Source organism: Schistocerca gregaria, chromosome 5, assembly GCF_023897955.1.
Source record: "Schistocerca gregaria isolate iqSchGreg1 chromosome 5, iqSchGreg1.2, whole genome shotgun sequence".
Taxonomy (NCBI): Eukaryota; Metazoa; Arthropoda; class Insecta; order Orthoptera; family Acrididae; genus Schistocerca; species Schistocerca gregaria.
The window spans coordinates 119613662-119635431 of record NC_064924.1 but is presented as its reverse complement, the minus strand read 5'-3'; the positions used below and the strand labels follow the sequence as shown (position 1 = coordinate 119635431).

The following is a 21770-nucleotide window of genomic DNA, read 5'->3' as shown; positions in this document are numbered from 1 at the left end:
ACAATCATACATACACAAAAAAAATCGAAAATGTGCACGGTCTGATAAATAACGACAAGAAAAGCGCCTGCTAACATTACTGTGCGGGGCACTTGCCAGGAAAAAATATGATAATCATCAGTAAAGAGTCACATAAATATAATTGCGTGAGTGGTCATATAAATATCAGGAAATGGCGGTACAGTGTGATCGTAAAGTATGTTCATTCAATGAAGGGTTTAATATTGGAGACATGGTGATTGCCTTTGCTTTTTCTGGTTCTCAAAGTTTCAACATGTACCACATTGGGATGAGGAATGCTGCGAATTCTGTATGGACCTGCGTATAGAAGTTCAAATTTATTGCATCTACTCTTTCCTCTGTTGGATAAATAATGCGTGCGTATTAATATCTTCTGCCCAATGTGGAAGTCACGGCGTGTACAAACCTGTTTGTGCTGTCTTCTCCGGCGCTCTCCGGCACGTTTGATGTTGTTGAGCGCAATGTCAATTATTTCATGGTGACGTAGTCGACGAGATGTAGGAAAAGATACTAATTCTTTAATTTTGTTAGGTGGTTCAACATTTTTCAATATAACAGTCGGAGATAGCATAGTGGATTCATTTGGTATGGAGTTAATTACATCCTGGAATGAGAGTATGTGGGTATCCCAATCAATATGTCTTTTATGGCAGTACATTCTACACAGTTTACCAATTTCTTTCATCAGTCGTTCACAAGGGTTCGAAGAAGCGTGATACTTGGATATACAGATCGAAGAAATGTTTCTAGCTCGTAACATACGTGTCCATATTGCAGATCGAAATTGTGGTCCATTCTCGGAAATTACTTTTAATACATGCCCTACATGAAATAAAAAATGTTTTTCAAATGCATTCGAAATAGATTTAGCAGTAGCTTTGCGCAATGGAGTGAAGGTAACAAATTTCGAAGTGAGTTCAACAGCGACAAAGATGTAGCAAAAACCTCTATTAGTTCTGGGAATCGGTCCAAAAATGTCTACAGCGGCCATGTGTCTCAATTTAACAGGAACAATGGGATGTAACGGAGGAATATGTGAAGTCGTGTCTGATTTAGCTTTCTGGCAGATTTTACATGACGCTAAAACTCGTCGAATACGTTTCTCCATGTTGGCAAAATAACAGTTCGGTCTCAGTATAAGAAAACATTTTCTGGCTCCATAATGTGCGTAACTTAAATGAGTATACCAAATTAACTTGTTAACAAGTTCGTCAGGAATGCATAATAACCAGTTGTTGCCGTCAGGGTGAGAGCGGCGAAACAGAATGTTATTCCGTACCGTGTAATGGTTTCTAATGGTAAAGTTATTCTTATCTTGCCAAAGGTGCTTAATTTCTTTCCATACGTTGTCTTTACTCTGCTCTTCTGCTATATCTCGTAATGACGGTGAAATGAAATTTTCAAATGCGACTTGTTGATTTACATGAGGCTAGAATTTGCTTGGCAGAGAAGTTGGTTGCGATGTCTTGCTGATTGTTGCAGGGAGAACGGGATAGTGCGTCTGCTACAATATTTTGTGTTCCGGGAATGTGAACAATTGTAAAATTAAATTCCTGTGAATACAGTTTCCATCTGCTTAATCTGTCATGTGTACATTTAGCGGAAAGTAAAAACTGGATAGCTCTATGGTCTGTGTAAACGGTAGTATGTCTTCTATAAAGAAAATGCCTAAATCGGGTAAATGCCCATACAACACATAATGTTTCAAGTTCTGTAACAGAATAATTGCGTTCAGCAGGTGACAGAACGCGACTTGCAAAAGCGATGTTTTTAATTACTGTATTACCGTCTTCTTCAATTTCCTGAAAAATGTGGACGCCTAAAGCTGTGTTAGAACTGTCGGTGGCAATGGAAAAATTTCTAGTGAGTTCTGGGTGTGATAAAAGTGGTGCATTCAACAAAGCTTGTTTCAGATTGACAAATTCAGACTGCGCTTGGCTATCCCAGGACCAAATAGTGTTCTTACTCGTCAGTTGGCATAATCTAGGGGTGTCTAAAGCAGAGTAATGAATAAATTTACTGAAAAAGTTAATTAAACCAGAAAGCTGCGTAGTTGTTTCTTCGTCGTTGGAACAGTAATGTCACGTAAAGCTTGAAGTTTTTCCGGGTCAGGCGCAATGCCTTCTGCTGAAATTACATGTCCAAGAAATTTTGTAGAAGTTTTGCCAAAGTGTGATTTGCTAAGATTAACTGTGAGTCCTTGTGCACGAAAAGTTTGCAACAGTTGTTCCAGAATCAAATTGTGTTCAGACCAGTTAGCTTCTGCAATAAGAATGTCGTCTACATACGTTGTGATTCTGTCTTTGAGTTCTGTCGGAACTATAGTATTCAAACCGCGAATAAATGCTGCTGAAGAAATTGTTAAACCGAACGGTAATTTGCAAAATTGATAACAGTCACCAAAACAGAGAAATGCTGTGTACTTTCTGCAGTTCGGATGGAGCTGAATTTGCCAAAATCCCGATCTGAAATCTAATGTGGAATAAATAGCAGTGCAATGAAATTTCTGTAGAAGTTTTTCTAGTGTTTGTGGGCGATCTGTTTCATTAATAATAATGTCAATTATGTGACGCGAATAAAGTACGAGGCGAAGTGAGCCATCCTTTTTCATAGCAACATGGAGCGGGTTTATGTACGGACTAACTGCTGGTTCAATAATACCTTGGTCAAGCATAGCTTGCAATTCTCTCTTAACTTGTTCTCTGTGAATATACGGAATGGGATAATGTTTGGCTTTAAACGTGTCGTGCTGTTTAACTTGAAATTCATACATAAAACCGGATATAGTACCAGGGATGTTGTCAAAAACTGGAGCTTGCTGTAAAAGAATCTTGCATAGTTGCGTACGTTCGTCGTCTGTATTTGCGCTGCTCTGTTTAACTTTATCAGAAATCATTTGCATAACGTCATAGTCAGCTTCGTCTGGTATATTATAGTTGTGTACGAACGTATCTGTGAACAATGTGGAATGACAGTCTATGTTACGTGATGCAGAAATGACCTCTGTCCGATTAATTGTTTGTTCTTCTGCAGATAAAGAGTGCTGAAAATCTAATGCCAGTTGTACATTTTCATCCTTTAACATTAAATAGGAATTTTGAAAGTCAATAATTGCGTCGTGTTGTACCAAAAAATTCCTACCTAAAATAACGTCTGTTGTCAATAAGGGAACAATCAAAAAATTTGAGTGGAACGTATGACCTGCAATACAAAATTATAAGTGTCTCTGTAATTTTACATCTACTCCTTTACCAGATACTGCTCCTTTTACTTTAGTTTTGCCTAATGGTAATGTAGGATAAGTATTCTCTTTGTTACAAGCGTTGAAAGATTCCTCATTTATAACTGACATAGGTGATCCAGAGTCGATTACTGCCGAAAATGTGGATGATCGAATTTTTACTTCAATGATAGGGTGGGAAATGGTTTTTTGAATAACTGGTTTTTCATGCAAAAGAGTGTCTAGGATGTCGTTAAAAGTAATAACATTTTCGTGAATAACATTCTGCGTGTCAAAAGTAGTGCTTACGTTGTTGAAAGATGCAACCTGTACTGTATCTAGTCAAATTCTTTCTGACGTGCTGTTATTTGCGGGAGGATGCTGTGGCATCTCGACTATTTGTACTGTTCTGTTTTTTCTTCCTGACGTATTACGTTCGGGATGATATCTACTGTCTGGTTCATTCATGATAATCTGTTGTTGCCCATGATTCTGCTGCTGGTAAGACCGACTGCTATTAAATGTATGCTGAAAATTGTGCTCATTACTTTTACGTTTGTTATAATAATCATTGCTACACGGCGCATTGCGACAGGAGTTGAAATGATGCGTATTCTGTACGTAGTGATTTCTTTGTTGCTGTGCGTTACTATTTGGTGGAGCCGACGCTATATGTGTAGGCGGCGAAACATTAAAGCTTGGTTGACCTTGCAGACTACATTGTTGGTTAGGTATGCTAACCGGCTGCTTTTGATGTTGTTGCGGTGAAAACCCTCTATTGTACCCAAAATGTGTTTGCGATTGCTGATAATTTTGCATATACTGATGATTAAAATGTTGTCTATTATTAAAACTACGCTGGTAGTTCTTGTCGCTTCGGGAGTGTCTAAAGATAACTGTCACTTTCAGGTAAAACTTGTCGTATCAGGTTTTCTTTACTCATTCATAGCACTAGATAGATCGATAGTTTAAGAGCTGTTTTGATAGATATAAAGGATAGTAAAACAGAAGGCAGCAGTGCAGAAAACTAAAGATGAAATAGCACTACTACGGCTCGGGGCCCTGTGCACGCTACGGCACATATTCATCGAAGTGTAATGAATCCCCTGAGATCACTTACGCGCTGCAAATAAATTTTAGTTTCTGTATTACAGGCAATGTCGGTGAGAATTCAAAAGCAAATTGTTGTATCCAGTCCCATTCTAGTTTCTGCATTAAAGGCCAAGCTGATGAAAATAGAAAAGCAAGTTGTCGTATCCAGTCCAAAGGATGTATTTGTGTTCTGTCATTTTTAAATACCTTAGATTTTTTACGGATAAAAATTGCTTATAATCAACGTTATCGTCTCTGAATGTGTGAACTGGTTCAGGATTGTATGATAATCCGTTTGTCTGTGTCTGCCCGGATTCCAAGTCACGTACTCTCTGAAAATTACCTAAGTTACACTGGCTGTGTGATTGTGACAAATGTTCGGAAATTGGCGTATACTGTATCGTGTTACAGGCTGAGACATTTTTCATCTCCGTCACTTATTGCTGTAAAGACGACACTTTTCTACGCAATGCATTATTGGACGAATCTACCTCGCTCATTGTTTGCTGTATGTTTTGGAATTCAGGTGTTTGATTGAACGAAACTGGTGACGTATCGTCTGACTTGGTGTCATTGTTATTTTCGATAACGTCAATACGACTGGCCAATTCATAAAATTTTTCAGTCAATGCTTTAACCTGATCATCATTTTTAGTGTCACAAGCATTAATTTGTTTTTGGATTTTACGGGTAGTTTTGTTCAATTTCTTAACGTCTGCTTTAATGGCATCGGGATCCTGTATTAATTCTAATTGTTCAAGTCTGTTGGTCACTGTCTGAAAGTCTACTGTGTGTGTGTCTGTTTTTGTTTTAAGATCGGAGATTTCATCATCCAATTCGGTGTTCAACTGTTTGATTTCGTCTGATACTGTTGCAATATTGTTGTCTACGTATGTTTTCGCCTTCGTAAACATTTTACGCTTATCTTCCTGTCTCTGTACAGTAATTGTATCCATGACTTGTTTCTTTACTTTGTTCTGTTCCTGTATGAATTTACGGTAACGCGTTTCACTGTTTTGTAGGTGGTGATTAAAACGTTCGTCAATTAGGCTGTTCTGTTGTTCGAATTTCGTGTCTACTTTCGCATCCAGTGTGCGTGAAAGTTCTGATGACATTAATTTAAACTCGTCGCGTAACTTTGTTCTGTTTTCAGAACATTGTTTAGCGACTGCACTAATTTCATCTCTAAGTAATTTGGTTGTGGCTGGATGTGTATTACATATTTCTTGTGTAACGGATCTAATTTCTTCACTACTATTCCTAGCACTAGCCTTAATTTCCTCACTTAGCTGTTTTTTAGTTTCATAACACTGCTCGGCAACGGCTGTAATCCGTTCAGTAAGCTGTTCAGTACAGGTGTCAAGTTTTTCATTAATCTGTTTGGAATTGTTGTCTAGTTTTTCATTAAGTTGTTTGTTCGATTCATTAAGTCGTTTGAAATGGTCGTCTTGTTTTTCATTCGACTGTCTGAGTTTTTCATCAAGTTGTAGCAATACTGCCATAACTTGATCCACGCCAAAAGTAGCGACTCTATTTTCAATTATGTGTGATGGTGTATCTGCATGTGACACGTTTTGAATAACAATTTGGTCATTGCCTGATTCACGAAAAGGTTCGCTAATCGGATGTGCACTGTTGGCCACTAGGGCGGAATCAAATAAATCTCACGTGCTTAGTGTATATTGGTCACCTTCATTAGAAACAATTATCTGTTCGCTTCGTAAATTTTGCAGATCAGGTGTTTCAAACTGGAGAGCGTTCATTGTAACGGAAAGTGCCGCATCATCAATTGTCGTTAAATTAACAGAGGAAACAATTGAATTTGTTTGCTCATCATTAGCATCAAAATCATTACTAGTGATCGACACACACTGATTATCTGTAATTAGAGGATTATCACTATTGCACTGAGTGTCGCTAGTATTATCAAATTATTCGAGTCAGCTTTTTCACTCCTTGCACATCGCTATGCAATGTTAGCAGTTTTGCGCGGCATTTTCACAACTCAAAGTTAAGCACAAAATCAAACAAAGACAAAGCAAAAATGGAACAAATACAGTTACAACAAAGAGCAATAAATTGCCGATGATCTGTGAAAGAAAAAGGGACAAATTAGTAAATGCGTTGTACCAGATGCAAACTACCTTTAATATGAAGTAAATAAGAGCAGATATATAACTGACTACTTCTCAGAAATTCACAAAAATACGATCCTGGCATGGTCGCCAAGTGTAACCTCCCCACAAAATATAAAATAATATGAATAATTCTCTCATTTAGCGTAACTACCCAACAGTGAAAATATAATACGATGTGACAAACCTATAACCTTTCAATAATTGACAGTCAAGTTAACCTGGTAAATTTTGGACGTCAGCAATGCTGCGTCATGGCCCTGATACATCATTCTGAATAAGCTGAAAAATCTTACCTTAATTAGGTCGCCGGATAACGCGTATATATGTGCTCCTATAAGAAATTTTCCTGCCGCAGCTAAGTGCAATGCTGGCCGATAGATTTGTCTTATAAAAAAGGAAAGAACTGACTTTTCTTTTCAATAATCGGGATTGCCAAGGACTGGAGAAATTATTGAATTGTTTAAATTGAGATTAATGTCAAAAGTTACTTTTTATGAGAAAGATTATTATTAACAGATTTTTTTTAAAACATTTACATGGGACTTGATTAACAATACTACATATGCGCGAGGCTGCTTTTACCTTATCCTACAACGCTCAGGCTCTGCCATCGCTGCACACGACCGGCCCAGCCAACACGATACACCAGACCAGACTGCTCGCTACCAACAACTAACTGCTACTAATACTCAGTTCTTACTGCAGTCAATACTACTCTTTGGTCTCAGATTCTCTTCTAGCTTACATATCGCAGGCAGCGCGTGAGCAATACATCGAAATTACATCAGCTCGAGTGCGCTAGCAACAAATTCTTTAATTATGAACCTCTTACAGTGTCTATAATTACAAATATCAACCCGCAACACAAACTACAGGCGTTGCCTATTTAAATTTTTTTCATCTATGCGCTAATCATCCTCGCACAGCTTTCACTCGAAAACAACGCTGTCTTATAGCAACAGGTCTGCGCGAATGCTGATATCCCCAGTAATAACTGTGTTACAGATAAAAACGTACGTCTGTTGCGAATATTTGCGAGTTATCTTTAAACTGTACAAAGTAAATTTACAACATAATTATAGTTTTGCCGCCTGTGGTTTTCAAAATTGACATCGCCTAAATATACTCGAAAAACTAACTTTCACTTGGATATTACCCTACAAAATCAGCATTTCACCACGCAAACACTTGCAAACATTGATGTTACGCATTCGCTACTTAATTGTTTCTCACTGTAAAAAAGCTAAGCACTAAAGGGGAAACAACATTATAGACAAGGTTTGTTTTAATTACGAAGCAAGTAATGTCACGCAGAAGAAGAGATTAGGAACCACGTCTTTCTTAACTTTTCTAGGAACTTCAGAGGCACTGTGGACACCGAGTAAGGTTTACGAACCAAACACGACTGAATGTCGTTTGCTCAAATTCGCCTACACATATGAGAATGCAGTTTTCCCTGATTTAGTTGACCAGGCTTAAAACGTTCTTGCTGTAAGACCACATTCCCGGAATTAATCATAACAGCCGGCATCGGTGGCCGAGGGGTTCTTGGCGCTTCAGTCCGGAACCATGTGACTGCTACGGTCGCAGGTTCGAATCCTGCCTCGACCATGGATGTGTATGATGTCCTTAGGTTAGTTAGGTTTAAGTAGCTCTAAGTTCTAGGGGATGATGACCTAAGATGTTAAGTCCCATAGTGCTCAGAGCCATTTGAAGCAATCATAATATTTAAAGTCCATAAAAGGTTGCGGACAAAGAACTCTCTTAGCAAACACTTAATGAAAGACTCCTTTCCATCATGCTAATGTAGACTGAGCTACTAAGTGTGTTAATGGTATATCCATACATTGTATTTTTCTGATAAATTGTTATTGTTACAGACAGTGTCAAACTGCTGTATATGGACCCAGAAAAACTGCACAATAGTCTGCTCTGTGATGTCCATTTTGATGAAAAGTCATTTATGAACAGCAAGAAACAACGGCTTATATACACAGCAGTTCCTGTAAAATTTACATCTGATACTGGTTCTTCAGCAGTATGTGAGGGAAATAGTGATAAGACCAGTTTGTCATCACCTGAACTGAAAGTGAAAAACCCAAGGAGAACATAAAGTGCAGCTGGTCACCTTCTTGCAGAAAAAATGCAACACCACAAAAGAGTGAACCATTTCCAGACCTGAAAGAAATCATAGAAATGACTGCGAGGCAAGTTAAAAGAAAACTCTGTATGCGACGTGATGATGATGAGGATTCTCCTAAAAAGGAAAACCTGAAACAGAAAATACATAATACAAATAGATCACTGAAAAACAAAACTTCCTACATGTCAAAAGTTAAGGGTAGATTGTTGCACTGTAGGAGGTCATATAATATTGTCCATGTGTTCAGCAGTTTCTGTTTGCCATCTGATTACTCCAGGCCACTGGTTGCAATTCAGTGAAAGAGCAAAAAACGTCTGCGGCCTTCTATTGAGAAAAATCTCTCTCTAATGTTTTACAAATCTCCTACAGCATATAAATTTTTGTGAAAATTGGGTATCGTATTACCTGGACTGTACACAAGTAGACGATGGATTGGCGTCACAAAATTTCTACCAGGGTTTAACAAAAACTTTTTTTTTGTCAACTTAGCAAGAAATTTGAATCACAAACTTATTTAGAAAAGGCAGTGTGGTATCGTTTGATGAGATGTCGATAATGCGTGATCTGGAATACGCGAAAGATCTCGATTTAGTAGTAGGTCTAGAAGATTTGGGTGATAGGGGAAGGAAACCACTTCCTGAAAATTATGCACTTGTTTGTATGATCAGAGCCATCTACAGTAACTGGAAATTGCCTGTTTCACGTACTTTGTCTAATTCAGGAGTAAAACATGTGGATTTATTGGACTCTTGCAGAAAAATTATTTTATTGCATAATGCAAACCTAGAGCCAAAGTTAGTCGTTTGTGATCAGGGACCTAGTAACCGAAGTGTTGTGAAGCATTTACAGGTTACGCCGCAAGAACCTTATTTTATTGTAAATGAACGGATACTGTTATATATTTATGATGTCCACATTTATTCAAAAGCATACGAAACAATCTGCTTAGTGGCTACTTCATTTTGAAGTAGTTCCTCTACGGATGAAGAAGGAAGTACCATCGAGGCCGACGAATATTTGTCTTCCTCACAGCAAAACCATTCCTCTGGACAGTGTACAGCAGTATAATTTTCTGGCTACTTAGCACACATATGCATCGAAAGATATGGTTGTTTGAGATGTAAGGAGTCACTTACTTGTAGCAGTGAGCTTCAGGAGAAGAGGGAATTATTTATTCTCTATAAAAATACGCAACTGGGAATTTGTGTCATTGTTCAGTGGGACTCAGGGCTCCGACTGTAGAGTTTAGCAATATTACTGAAATGTCTTTACAGGCATATGAGTTCTGTTTCTACAGTTTATTTATAAGAGAAAAATAAAGTTCAGGATTGTTAATTATCTCAAATCAAAACTTGAAAACTTTCACTGGTTGGACGATGAGGAATGTGGAGAACACAGATTTTTCATTTTGAATCATCTTGTGAAATACAAATTGTATTACAGCTGCAGAACAATGTTCAATGACAAGTGTAGTAGAACTGTGTTATTTGTGATTTACTTCATTTCACATATGATAGTAAGAAGTATCACTACAGTAGAAATAAACTTGGCTTGTAGAATTACAGGAGTTAATCTACATTCTTCGATTGAAAACTCGGGACAAACCACAACCGATCATGAGCTACAGTCAACTGTGAGACGAATGCACTTCACCTGCAGGGCTCTAGCCGAAAAAAAATCAGCCTCTTTCACGCCACCGCAGATACAGCGTTGATAATTCCGTGACATGGACAAGTCAGTTAGCATTGTAGCGTCGCCTGCGACATCTGTTGACTGACGGGAAAATTATTTTTATGGTTGCCTCTCCCGCCGTAAGGACAGTCAATCTGTTTCTCACGTGATCTGGGGTAGCACAGTGTACCTTCCGCCATGCATCGTACGGTGGCTTGCGGAGTATCTTTGTAGATGTAGATGTAGAACTAATTTTATAAAAGTTATTGAAACCTGCCTGCATACTTCAGCTCGCGTACTAGTTAGTACTCGTCTTAGGCTAGTTACAACTTGCGCAAGACTGCTTGTTTGTTTTTATTATTGCACAATTATCTTCCCACAGACGCATGAAGCAGAGGAACTTTGAGAATACACACAGTCACACAATCGCACATGACTCACGGATCGTTGATGCAGCTACATATTAACCAATGTACAGATTTTGATGTCATATAACTTTCAGCTAAAACATTAAATCCAGACGTCTTACAACATTTCTGATTGCAAAATCGGAATCAGCGCACCCTGTTACATAACACTCGCGTTATTTTCACCCAATAACAAATTCATTGTTGCGTAGAGTAATCCTACAATGACTGACGTGATAAAAGCAAACAGTGATCGACTCCCACGTGTGGCTGATTCCAGAAAAAGGGTATTTTGAACAAAAATAAGTAAAATAAACTAATACTTAAAGTAACTTCCGGTTATCAAGTTTATTTCTGTACCTATTTTATTGAAACTGACAAATAATATTGTGGATTAGGATACAACCACGTCATGTTACTACATTTTGAAGTGCGTTATGCAGAAAATGCTAGCTGCCTGTTGAACATTACCGTCTGACGTTTGAGGTACAATGTTGCGACGTTGCCACGACAGGTGGCCCTGTTGTCTGTGCGCAGTCGCCAAGTATAACGCCGCCCATGGCGGTTGAAAAACACTTTAAAATCTCGGTTTCCTCCCAAAAAAAGGCTGTAAATCTGTATCCTGTAGCTCTCTATACTGTGTAACCGTGTTAGATATCCATTCCTTAATTTTAATTAGTTATTGTTACGTTAATTATTTTGGAACGGGTAAAATTTTCCCCTCTGATAAACAACTTGAAACTTACACATCATAATATCAAAAAGTATTGAACTCTCTGGAATATTTTTCTCGTTGATTAACAAAATGTGGACTTACCTCGTGGTCACAAATCTCAAGGAACTAGAGAATATTAAAGCTAGATTCGTAAAAAGAACTCTGTCACCCTCATAATTTACAAGAAATAGCTACAAGTATGATATTAGACAATGATTCTATCTTCCAGAGGTGTATGCGTACAAAACTGTCCTTGAGGAGAGACAGAACAAAGCCAGGGAGGTTCTGAAAGAAACCGTGGAAACCCAAGCTATGAATTCAGACTCCTGGGCTGAACCCAGTTTTCAGCTGTACACAGGATTTACCATCTGCAGTTTCCACGGGAAGATATGCCCGAAGGCATCATACCACGAGCCCAAGGAGGACTGCATCTGTGAACTACACAACAAATTGTGCCCAAAATACCATTTAGTCGAGCGTGAAAGCAAAACTTAACCAATAAGCACTATAACAAAAGAATGGTGAGAGCATAACTCAGATTCAATGGTATCTACTCGTTGTGTCCGGTAAACTTGTTCTTAACGAAGTATCTCGCTCGTTTTAAGATCTCTCTGAAGTTGCGTATCAAACTGCTTTTTCTACACTCGGTTGGAATAAGGCCTGTTTTCAGTAGCGTCATCATTAATCCGCAATATTTACGCGTAACAAGCATGAAGTTTAAACTCTTTAAGAGAGCGGTCAGGCGAGAAATCGAACTTCCGCTTCGACAAACTTAACGTTCAGCAGCACCGCATTTGCGAGAGGACTGGAGACGGGGAACAGATGCTGCTGTCGCGGATCGTGTCTACAGGCAGCCTTCACTCGACCGCATCGTGTGCCTTCGTGGACTGCACGTTGTATCAGCAATGAAATGCGTCAGTTGTACAATTTTCAGTATAAATTGCATTATTTTATTAGAGATCAACAAAATAGCAAAGTATAGAAATAAAAATCTTCATTTGTTACGATTTGCTATGACTTCTGTGCATTGCGCTAGTGGAAGACCATATAATAACACTTTGAGATGATACATTTTATCTCCATATGATATACTAGAGCTTTCATTGTTAAATCAATATTTTCTATGAACCCTCAAAAAGGTTCTAACTCAGCTGTCGCAGCTAAGAGTAAGGGAAGAAATTCAATTTAAATGCATTTTCTGCAGTAGTCGCCGGACGAAGCGGCCGTGCGGTTCTAGGCGCTGCAGTCTGGAACCGCGAGACCGCTGCGGTCGCAGGTTCGAATCCTGCCACGGGCGTGGATGTGCGTGATATCCTTCAGTTAGTTAGGTTTAAGTGGTTCTAAGTTCTAGGGGACTGATGACCTCAGCAGTAAAGTCCCACAGTGCTCAGAGCCATTTGAACCATTTTTTTGCGATGGTCCAGCACGCATTGGTTAACACTGACTACCATTGCGTCAGTTATCTGGACGATCTAATGACAGAGTCATTCAGTGTGTGGCTTGTAAGAAAAATGTCACTAGATAGGAGAAATGACCATTACAGGTATCTCGGGGAAGTATTGCATAACAGTGAAAAGTAATGGCAGAACATGATGACCGTTCCGTCATTAACGTCCACTAACAATGTGCCATCGACTCCTTTGTCTCAGTCGTGCTTCTTTGAAAACACTTCATATGAATTAAAAAACATGGACAAATGAATAGGCTTAAAATATAATTGAAAAGCAGAACAATTTTGGCATCGTACTCTACTAGGAAAACTTGCGTAAGGTTTTCTTAGGAATCTTTACAAGAGCGCAACTGTATTTGGTGCGCTATCGTACCATGATATGTGCAGCTGATCCCGGCGGAGGTTCGAGTCCTCCCTCGGGCATGGGTGTATGTGTTTGTCCTTAGGATAATTTAGGTTAAGTAGTGTGTAAGGTTAGGAACTGATGATCTTAGCAGTTAAGTCCCATAAAAATTCACACACATTTGAACATTCGTACCAAGATGACACACGAAAGATGACTCGAATAAGATTATTCGAAACATCACAAGAGCAGAAAAATAGCGGCAGAACGAAATTAGTCCAGTGGATTATCCGAAACATCACAAGAGTAAAAAATAGCGCACGAACGAAATTAGTCCAGCGTTTACATTTATCTTGTAGACACGAGGTTTTAAAGATCGACATAGTAAAGTAAGTGAGTAAATTCAGAGTAATTGCACAGGTGCATCGTTTACATAGTTGTTGTATGAGCAATTCATAGGTGCAAATTCTCGTATACAAAATGTAATAGTACAATCCTAATGAATCTTCCAGTGTAATTTTATTTTGGTTTTCTAGTATGATAAAAAATTAAATATTGATATATTTCAATTTTTTTCAATTTTAATCTAATACTTATATAGATGTTGTATTCCATACTAGAATGTTGTGTTCCCAGTTTGGCACAGCTTTGCCACGAGAAACACGAAAGAGGCCGAAAATGTCTGTCTTCTGGTCGGCTCCTGATCGTTGTCAGAAAGAGGCTAGTTTTTGATTACGCAGAGGCTTCTATTATTTGGAAAAGAACAAACCGAATTCCTTTACGTAATCGGTAGGAATTTTATAATTACTGAAGGGACCTTTAACAATCAACAATAAAAATTGCATTTGCAAATGAAATCATTAATAAATGGGGCGTCTGTGAGTTGTATAGGAAACAAGGAACGGCCTTCTGTCTACGACCAGGATGCCACAGTATTCTCTCCTGTAGTAAAGGCTGATTGACATTTATACAAATAATACGACATAGAGGTAGGAAAGGAAAGGAATAGAATAAGAATTCTGGTAAACACTAAATATATTCAAATAATTCTCACAAGCAATTAGGGCTTATTTATAAACAGTATAACTTACATAAGTACTTTTCTGACTATGTTGGTGCGATAAAATTTCAGCCTGTCCTATGATCGCTTCTTGGTTAAAGTCTATATCACAAATTACACTCATTACATTTCTCTTTCTTTCTATGCGGTTCTTTCACTGTTTACCACTTTTATAACAACAGGTTACCAATTTACAGAATCGAACATAAATGAATTGAATTTTACCAATTAATAACTGTTGTCTGAACGCTGGAAGGACCGCTCACTTTATGGCTCACAATCGACCGTTTTTTACCTTTTTACATTACAAGAAGAAGTGGGATAAAATCTGAAGATCTACAATAGTTTTTACCGTCATATTTTTTATTTAGATCGAAGCGGAACGCTCAGTTCAGCTTCTATTAAAATGTTTCTCTGGCTGTGCAGTCGATGTATTAGCGTTTGCGCTAGATGCGCATATTCACAGTTAAGTCAATAATGTAAACCAAATGTCTTTTAAGGTCTCCTCTTATAAATTGATCATTCAATACGTAGCTTGGTGAATGCCTTTCCAAGGGTACTTACAGCTTTCATACGACGAAAAGCTCAATAATATTACAGTTTGTATGATTTGTTTATTTTGGTTTGTACTGTGTTAAATATTTGGAAATGAAATTAACCAAAATACATGCGCAGGTATATAACCTTCCTCAATCACTTATTGTGGAACAAAATAGTTTGATTTTCCAAACACATGGGATATAGTGAAACGTGAATCAACAGCCTCGAGCGAAACAATATTGTCTTCCCTACTTGATTAAAATATTAAACCCTTATACGAGTATTTTACACTAGACTGTGACCATTGTCGTCAATTTTTTTACTTGTGATAATTGGTTCTTCTTCGTGAAGGGACTACATATTTAGGATCATTTCATGGGATTAAATGAACGAAGATATAAAACATTTTCAGGCTGGAATGAGTATTTGTGAATCAGCCAAAATGAGAAATATAGCCCTCTTCAGATATATGCATAACGTAAAAACGCATCGTGTGAACAGGAGGAACTTAAGTTTAGGTTCAGTTAGGTGGACAGGAGAGATTTTCCTGTGCATCCGGAGGAGACGCTTTCAGATTTCACTTTACAAAGCTCTAAAACTTTTTGAGTAAATAGTCAGCTAGTGTGTAACACTCCCTGAAGAGGTTGGCAACACTTCGTTGTATCTACACCACAATGAGCCAGTACAAATGGCACCTCATCCCGATCAACGACCGCTCGAAATCCACTCATAGAATACGGAGATTGACAGCGGCTGCGGCCTAGATCTGCATCTATACCTAACTGTGCAAGTCATATTACGGTGTGTAGCGGAGGGCACTCATAGTACCACTGTCTGATCCAACCTAGCCTGTCCTAGTCACGGTTTGCGCTTGTGAGAGACGATTGACGGTAAGGCTCCGAGTGACATATAATTTCAGGCGTTTTCTCATCATGATAATTTCGCGAGATGTCAGCGGGAGGAAGCAGTAAGCTGAATAACTCTTCTTGGAATGGAAATTGACGAAATTTGAATAGTAAACTCTGTGATGCTTTACGCCTCCCTTGTAGTAACTTCCCAATGGAGTTCGTCGAGGATCTGCGTAAAGTCGCTTTTCGGACTACTACCAGGTGATTATAATTGAAATGCATTTACTCACAGACGCCCAGTGTGGGCTGTTATTATCGTATGACAGCGGAACTTGATAAATGTTGTAATGCGTTAAGACGGAACCGATTTACGCTGACAAAACATAGTTTCAGTTTTTGTCAGCATGTACAAAGCTGGCGCTGTAAACGCAAGAAAGACGTATAGCAATGTTTCCACATGTAATGGAGTAGGAACGTGACGTCGGCAGAAAACATCAAACGCATAATTTGTTATTAACCGCAGATTACATCATTTGTTCAATATGAGCACGAGAGACGTCGACGAGATGTTGCATTCGTGAAATCGGCGTGATCAACAGCTGCTCGGAGCCTCTATGCTGGTCTTCAGATAATGTAGAGACCGAACGTGTCCCTGGTAAACGCCTTCTTTTAGAAAATGGGTTCAGATCATGTGATCTTGCTGACCATGCATCTGTAAAATCTATGGAGTTAATACGTTAGAAGAAGGTTGCATTAAGCAGATCTTTGACTGGGCGAGCGACTTCAGATTTAGCCAATTCTGCATGAAAACGGTCGTTTCCACACAGTTGCGCTCTCCCATAGCAGAAATCACGTGCTGTACTAGGTCTCGATAACGAGCAGACATCACGGTACGCTTGACAGTTCCTCGTGGTGGATGCTCTTCAAAGAAGAACGGACCAAGAATAAATTTCCTTGTGAACACGCACCACATAGTTATACGGCAAGTGCAATGGTCGTTCGTGCTCAACAAACGGCGCAGCAGTACCCCAAATTCGGCAGTTGTACCGGTGAAAATAGACCGCAAAACTTTCCATACTGTTGACAAACTGATGGCTAATCCTCGTAACACTGCACGAGCACTAACACTAGCCAAGGCACATGCTGCATGGTCAGTTACAGCAACAGCAACCTCGTCAACAGCCACAGTGATAGGACGCTTTTCTCTTTTTGGTGCTATACAATTCGTGTTTTCGAATTTCATTATCATCTTGTTTCAACCATTGAATGACATCGGGCCTCTTCTTATATCTTTCGGTCGGCGATACTCCCTTCATGCACCACTGTATTTGCTGCCGTTCGCAAAAAACAGTTTCACTCACAGCGTACTGTCTAGCGATGTTTATAATCTCTCGTTGTATCGTCTGCCGTGAAGAGTCGTCTGCTGTGAAGAGTTGTTAGGTGTTGTGTTTTCGCTTTCTCTATTAAATTATTCCGAAATAATGGTGTCGACGGGACAGCAAACTGTCGAGTTGTTGGCACCGCGAGAAACAGGCTGACGCCTACTAGTAGAATATTCGAAGCACTCAGTACAAAAAAGGACAACAAAAAATAAAACGCTATGCAGAAAAGTGTTCCGACGTTTTTTCTACTGATGGAAATTTATTAGGAAAGAACATAAGGTCCCATATCGTCACCTGTAGTAGCGTGCTTTGAAATGTGAAATAAGGTCCGCAGCTCGTGGTCTTGCTGTAGCGTTCTCGCTTCCCGCCCATGGGGTCCCGGGGGGTCAGGGATTTTCTCTGCCTCGTGATGACTGGGTGTTGTGTGGCTTTCATCATCATTTCATTGCCGGCTGGAGTGGCCGTGCGGTTCTAGGCGCTACAGTCTGGAACCGAGCGACTGCTGCGGTCGCAGGTTCGGGCATGGTTGTGTGTGATGTCCTTAGGTTAGTTAGCTTTAATTAGTTCTAAGTTCTAGGCGACTGATGACCTCAGAGCCATTTGAACCATAGCCATCATTTCATCATCATTGACTCGCAAGTCGCCGAAGTGGCGTCAACTAAAAAGGACTTGCAATACGGCGGCCGAACTTCCCCGCAGGGGCCTAACGGCCAACAATGCCATACGATCATTTCATTTCATTTCTATCTGAAATAAATACGCGAGGGTCTGAAATGGATTACCGATGTCAGAAAACGAAAAGTGACGCTATGTATTTCGTTGGTTATAATTGCACTCCTGATATTGGTGAGTTAAAAAAAAAAAAGGCAAATGGTACTCGCTATAAACTCAAAATCGATACGTGATACCCGAATGATATTATGTAAACGAAAAGTAACAGCGTGTATTAGGTTGGCTGTAACTGCATCCCTGGAATTTGTGTCCTTTTTTTAAGAAACAATTGGTACTCGCCATACATTCAAAATCCGGGCGTGATACCCGAATGAAAATATGTAAACCAGAGTCGTCTTCCGTATTCAGCTCCTGTAGCAAGTTATCAATCCAGTTTACAGATACAACGGCTCTAGACATTAAGTAGCAGACGATAAGAAAACAGTAAGAAAAACAGCGTTCCACACGATGCGAACAGACTGCGAGAAATGTTTGTCGTCAATGTGGGAAGAGACAGAAACGAGAAACAAAGTTTTCAACATTGTTGCGAAAGACTGCAGGAAACATATTTCCAGCGCCATTGTCTAAGTGGCTTAACGCTCTTACGCCAAGTACCCAATGGCGAAATTTTCTACTTGCTAGTTGTTCTAAACTAACGAATGGTGCTCCAGACTCTGTCAAACGAGTGTTTCTTAAACCACTTCTTTCGTGGATGAATTACATTTCCTTATAATTCTACTTAAGATTCTTAGCTTTTTATCTGATTTTATGTCTTTATTCCATTTGAGGTCTCTACGGCTAGCTGCGCCTAGGATTTTATGGTAGTTATTGTTTCCAGGGAATTGTCGGCTATACGGGTTGTGTAACACAACAATAGCGTCTCAACTTGCTTATGTATGCGAAGTATGTATTGAGGTTCACGGACGACTGTCCTTCGAGCACGAACCATCGGGCCCATGCATGTGCTCTTGAATTTTACTGTTCTGCTGGCGCCGGAATCCTTATATACACGGGTTTAGGCGCTACAGTCTGGAACCACGTGACCGCTACGGTGGCAGATTCGAATCCTGCCTCGGGCATAGATGTGTGTGATGTCCTTAGGTTAGTTAGGTTAAAGTAGTTCTAAGTTCTAGGGGACTGATGACCTCAGCAGTGAGGTCTCATAGTGCTCAGAGCCATCTGAACCTCCTATACACAACAACATCGTCCGCGAATGCCCTCAGCGTCTCCAACTTCATCCCTTAGATCATTAATATAAATTGTAAACTTTAGAGGCCTTCAAACCCTCACCAGGAGTACTTCCGAAATTACTTTACAACCTTTCATTTTATTACGATAACAATGACGTGTTTAATTTTAAGACCAAGTCCAAGACGGATTTTTCGGGAGCAAAATTGCTATTCTGAGCGTTTAGCTTGAGATTTTTCTTGTGGTGATGATTGTTCTTTATGACATGTCTAAGCACAAATAGGCTAGGCTTTCGGTAGTTTTTATATTTTATCTCACTTTCCTCCTTTATGGCGGGATTCATACAGTTCCTCTCAAAATCGATTCATAATTTTCCCTGTCCATATGCATTACACTACACATGAGTGCGTAGAATACTTCGTTTTGAGGTCGTTAGATGAAATCGAATTACAGAGCGAAGTGGCGCAAATTTTTAGCCAGACATTCGGAGCGACTGCTGCTTACGTCCGCGAACTTTTCTCCAAACGTGGGTTTTCCATTGATTTCCTGAAACTAGGACACAGAGTTTTTTTTCCGATTTAGACGAATCTAACGCTTTGTCGACAGGAAATTAAAGCATAGCCTTCAACACAAAAGAAAGCAAATTCAAATTTCCTGGAATTATTGTCAGTTTTTTTAGATTAAGAACATGTGTGACACTCAAAAATTCTAAAAATGTTGCCATTGTTTTTGTTGTAAATCTGTTCCTTCTACATTTACTTACGGCTATCCGTTACTAGCCATTGTAACGCGAGGTTGGCGCCAATATCGATGGGTGAGCTCAGTTGCTATCGATCATAGTGGCTTGCGCTTGTAAGATCTCTGGGCGTCTCTTATAATTTGTGACAACAATGAGTTTTATTATGATGGGGCTAAAATTTCCTTGGAAGATACACTAAACCGCCAAGAAATCCTAGTATTAATCAGATTCAGTTAATATGGCTGTTAGATGGTAATTTTAGTGTAAGTTGTATTAATATCGCTGCAACATACGTGCTTCATCGCTGAATGCTTGCACAATCGTTGTGCTTTACTCTTTGACTAAAATTCCATTTGCTGAAAAACTACAGTATTTAAATTTCTCAATATTTTGCATTAATGGAAGAACTGCGCGTGTCAGATCAGCTGCCGTTTTGCATTGGTAAGTAACTGATGAATCTCTTTTTGTTGTTTACGAATATTGGTGTGCTTAAAATTTTGTTTCGGTTTTGGAAAGTTTCTAACCACAGTACCGCTGGACGTTAAACTGTTACTTTCTTCGTTTTTCAATCCACTTGTCTCCAGTTACGTGTGATCTAAGACCGGAAAAATGTAATACAACGAATATGTTTACAAAAAGGTCACAGTGTGGCCCTTAGACTGTCTTTCTGGACTACATGAAGTGTTGTTCCGTTTGTTGTAAGTACAATAAACACTGTGCCACTTATTAACAGTGCTGCTTAAGAAGAGTCCCAATGAAGATGAGTAATTCTATTACTGTTATTCTATCCCTCCTAGAAACCTTGTCGTGATGGCAAGCTGATCTGTAAGTGGCCTGCGTTCTAACTTAGATTGGAAGGTGGTAACAAGGGTCTTGTGAATATTTGCGTAGTACCTATTCAGACACGGAAAATGCAAGAAAGGTGAGAGGGAACTAAATAGCTCTTACCAGTAATTGTACTCTGACGGGCAAAAGCAAGGTAAAGGTTAATGGTCAGTACAAAGAAAGCAGATGAAACCCTTCTCATAATAGTCGGCACGTTCGTAAACTACTGTATATTTATCGCATTAAGAGCATTTTCGTTGACAGTGACAGTGTGTGCGTAAGATAGTCAATGAACTTTCTAAAATTCTTCTTTCTGGATTTTAAGAGCTCATTTAAGCTCGGTAGTGGGCCTGATGATTTTGCCCTCTTATCGAGTCTTGTGTACAATGCAGTGATAATGTTTGGCACTGACCATTGTTTCTAACAACACTGCCACAATTAAGTCTCTCCAGACTTGTTGATACTCATTAAGGTAACCAGAGTAACAAAGATTATGTACATTTGTTTTTAAACAATCAAGTACAAAAGAGGATGTCATGTGTTGCGGCCAAGCACCTTGTAAAAATAACTAGACTCCCCGGGGGCGCTGCAAGCATGGAATATTTTGAACCTTCGGCTGGACGCCATTGTGGTGGTAAGAGTCCGGTATGTTGACGCGTATTGTGGCTTGTTAGGACACAGATCGAACATTATATATTTTTGGTCCATATGTACAGTATTTGTTAGTCGTGACTGCCCTGCCTGCACATTACGAACAATGGTGAAGAGCTGTGTAGCGTTTAATTGCACGAGTAAACTCTGGAAAGGTACCAATATTACCTTTCACAGTTACGTGTTTATGTTTAAATGTTATATGTTAGGGACTTTCAGTAATAGCACTTAAATTTTCAGAAGAGATACATCATATATCTTAAATTTTTTAACAGTAGCTAGTATTTTTGTTAGTACTGTCGACCATTAGGATCAAAACATTTCACTTTGTGACGTTGTGAAACAGCTCATTTGTCGGCGAGAACACCACAAATTCCGGTATCAGGATTCACCTGCATGCTGCACATGGCGCGAACCGGTGACAATGTAGTGTACCAGATACAGGAAGAACCATGCGATGCTAAGCACGTTTCACTTCAGAAATCTGGAGCACTAAATAAGGAAATGCTTGAGTTCGTGCTCCTGTGATGTAATGAACTGCATTTAGTTGCAACAACCAGTTACCGCAAATTTACTGTAGTGCTTAAAAACAGGTAATCAGTGACTGGTTGCAGTTAATTTAAATT

The 21770-nt window shown here is 39.2% G+C and overlaps 1 protein-coding gene across 2 annotated transcripts in view; it reads left to right on the top strand.

Annotated features, from left to right (window-relative positions):
- The first annotated feature begins 19778 nt into the window (after positions 1–19778).
- Positions 19779–21770, top strand: part of LOC126272993 (uncharacterized) — a 32744-nt gene continuing 30752 nt past the window's right edge. Inside the window, exon 1 of one of the 2 annotated variants that reach the window (XM_049976345.1) lies at positions 19779–20109. In XM_049976345.1, the coding sequence (XP_049832302.1) occupies positions 20067–20109 (43 nt within the window). In that variant the 5' untranslated portion in view covers positions 19779–20066. The remainder of the gene's footprint in view (positions 20110–21770) is intronic. The other variant, XM_049976346.1, reaches the window with a different exon arrangement.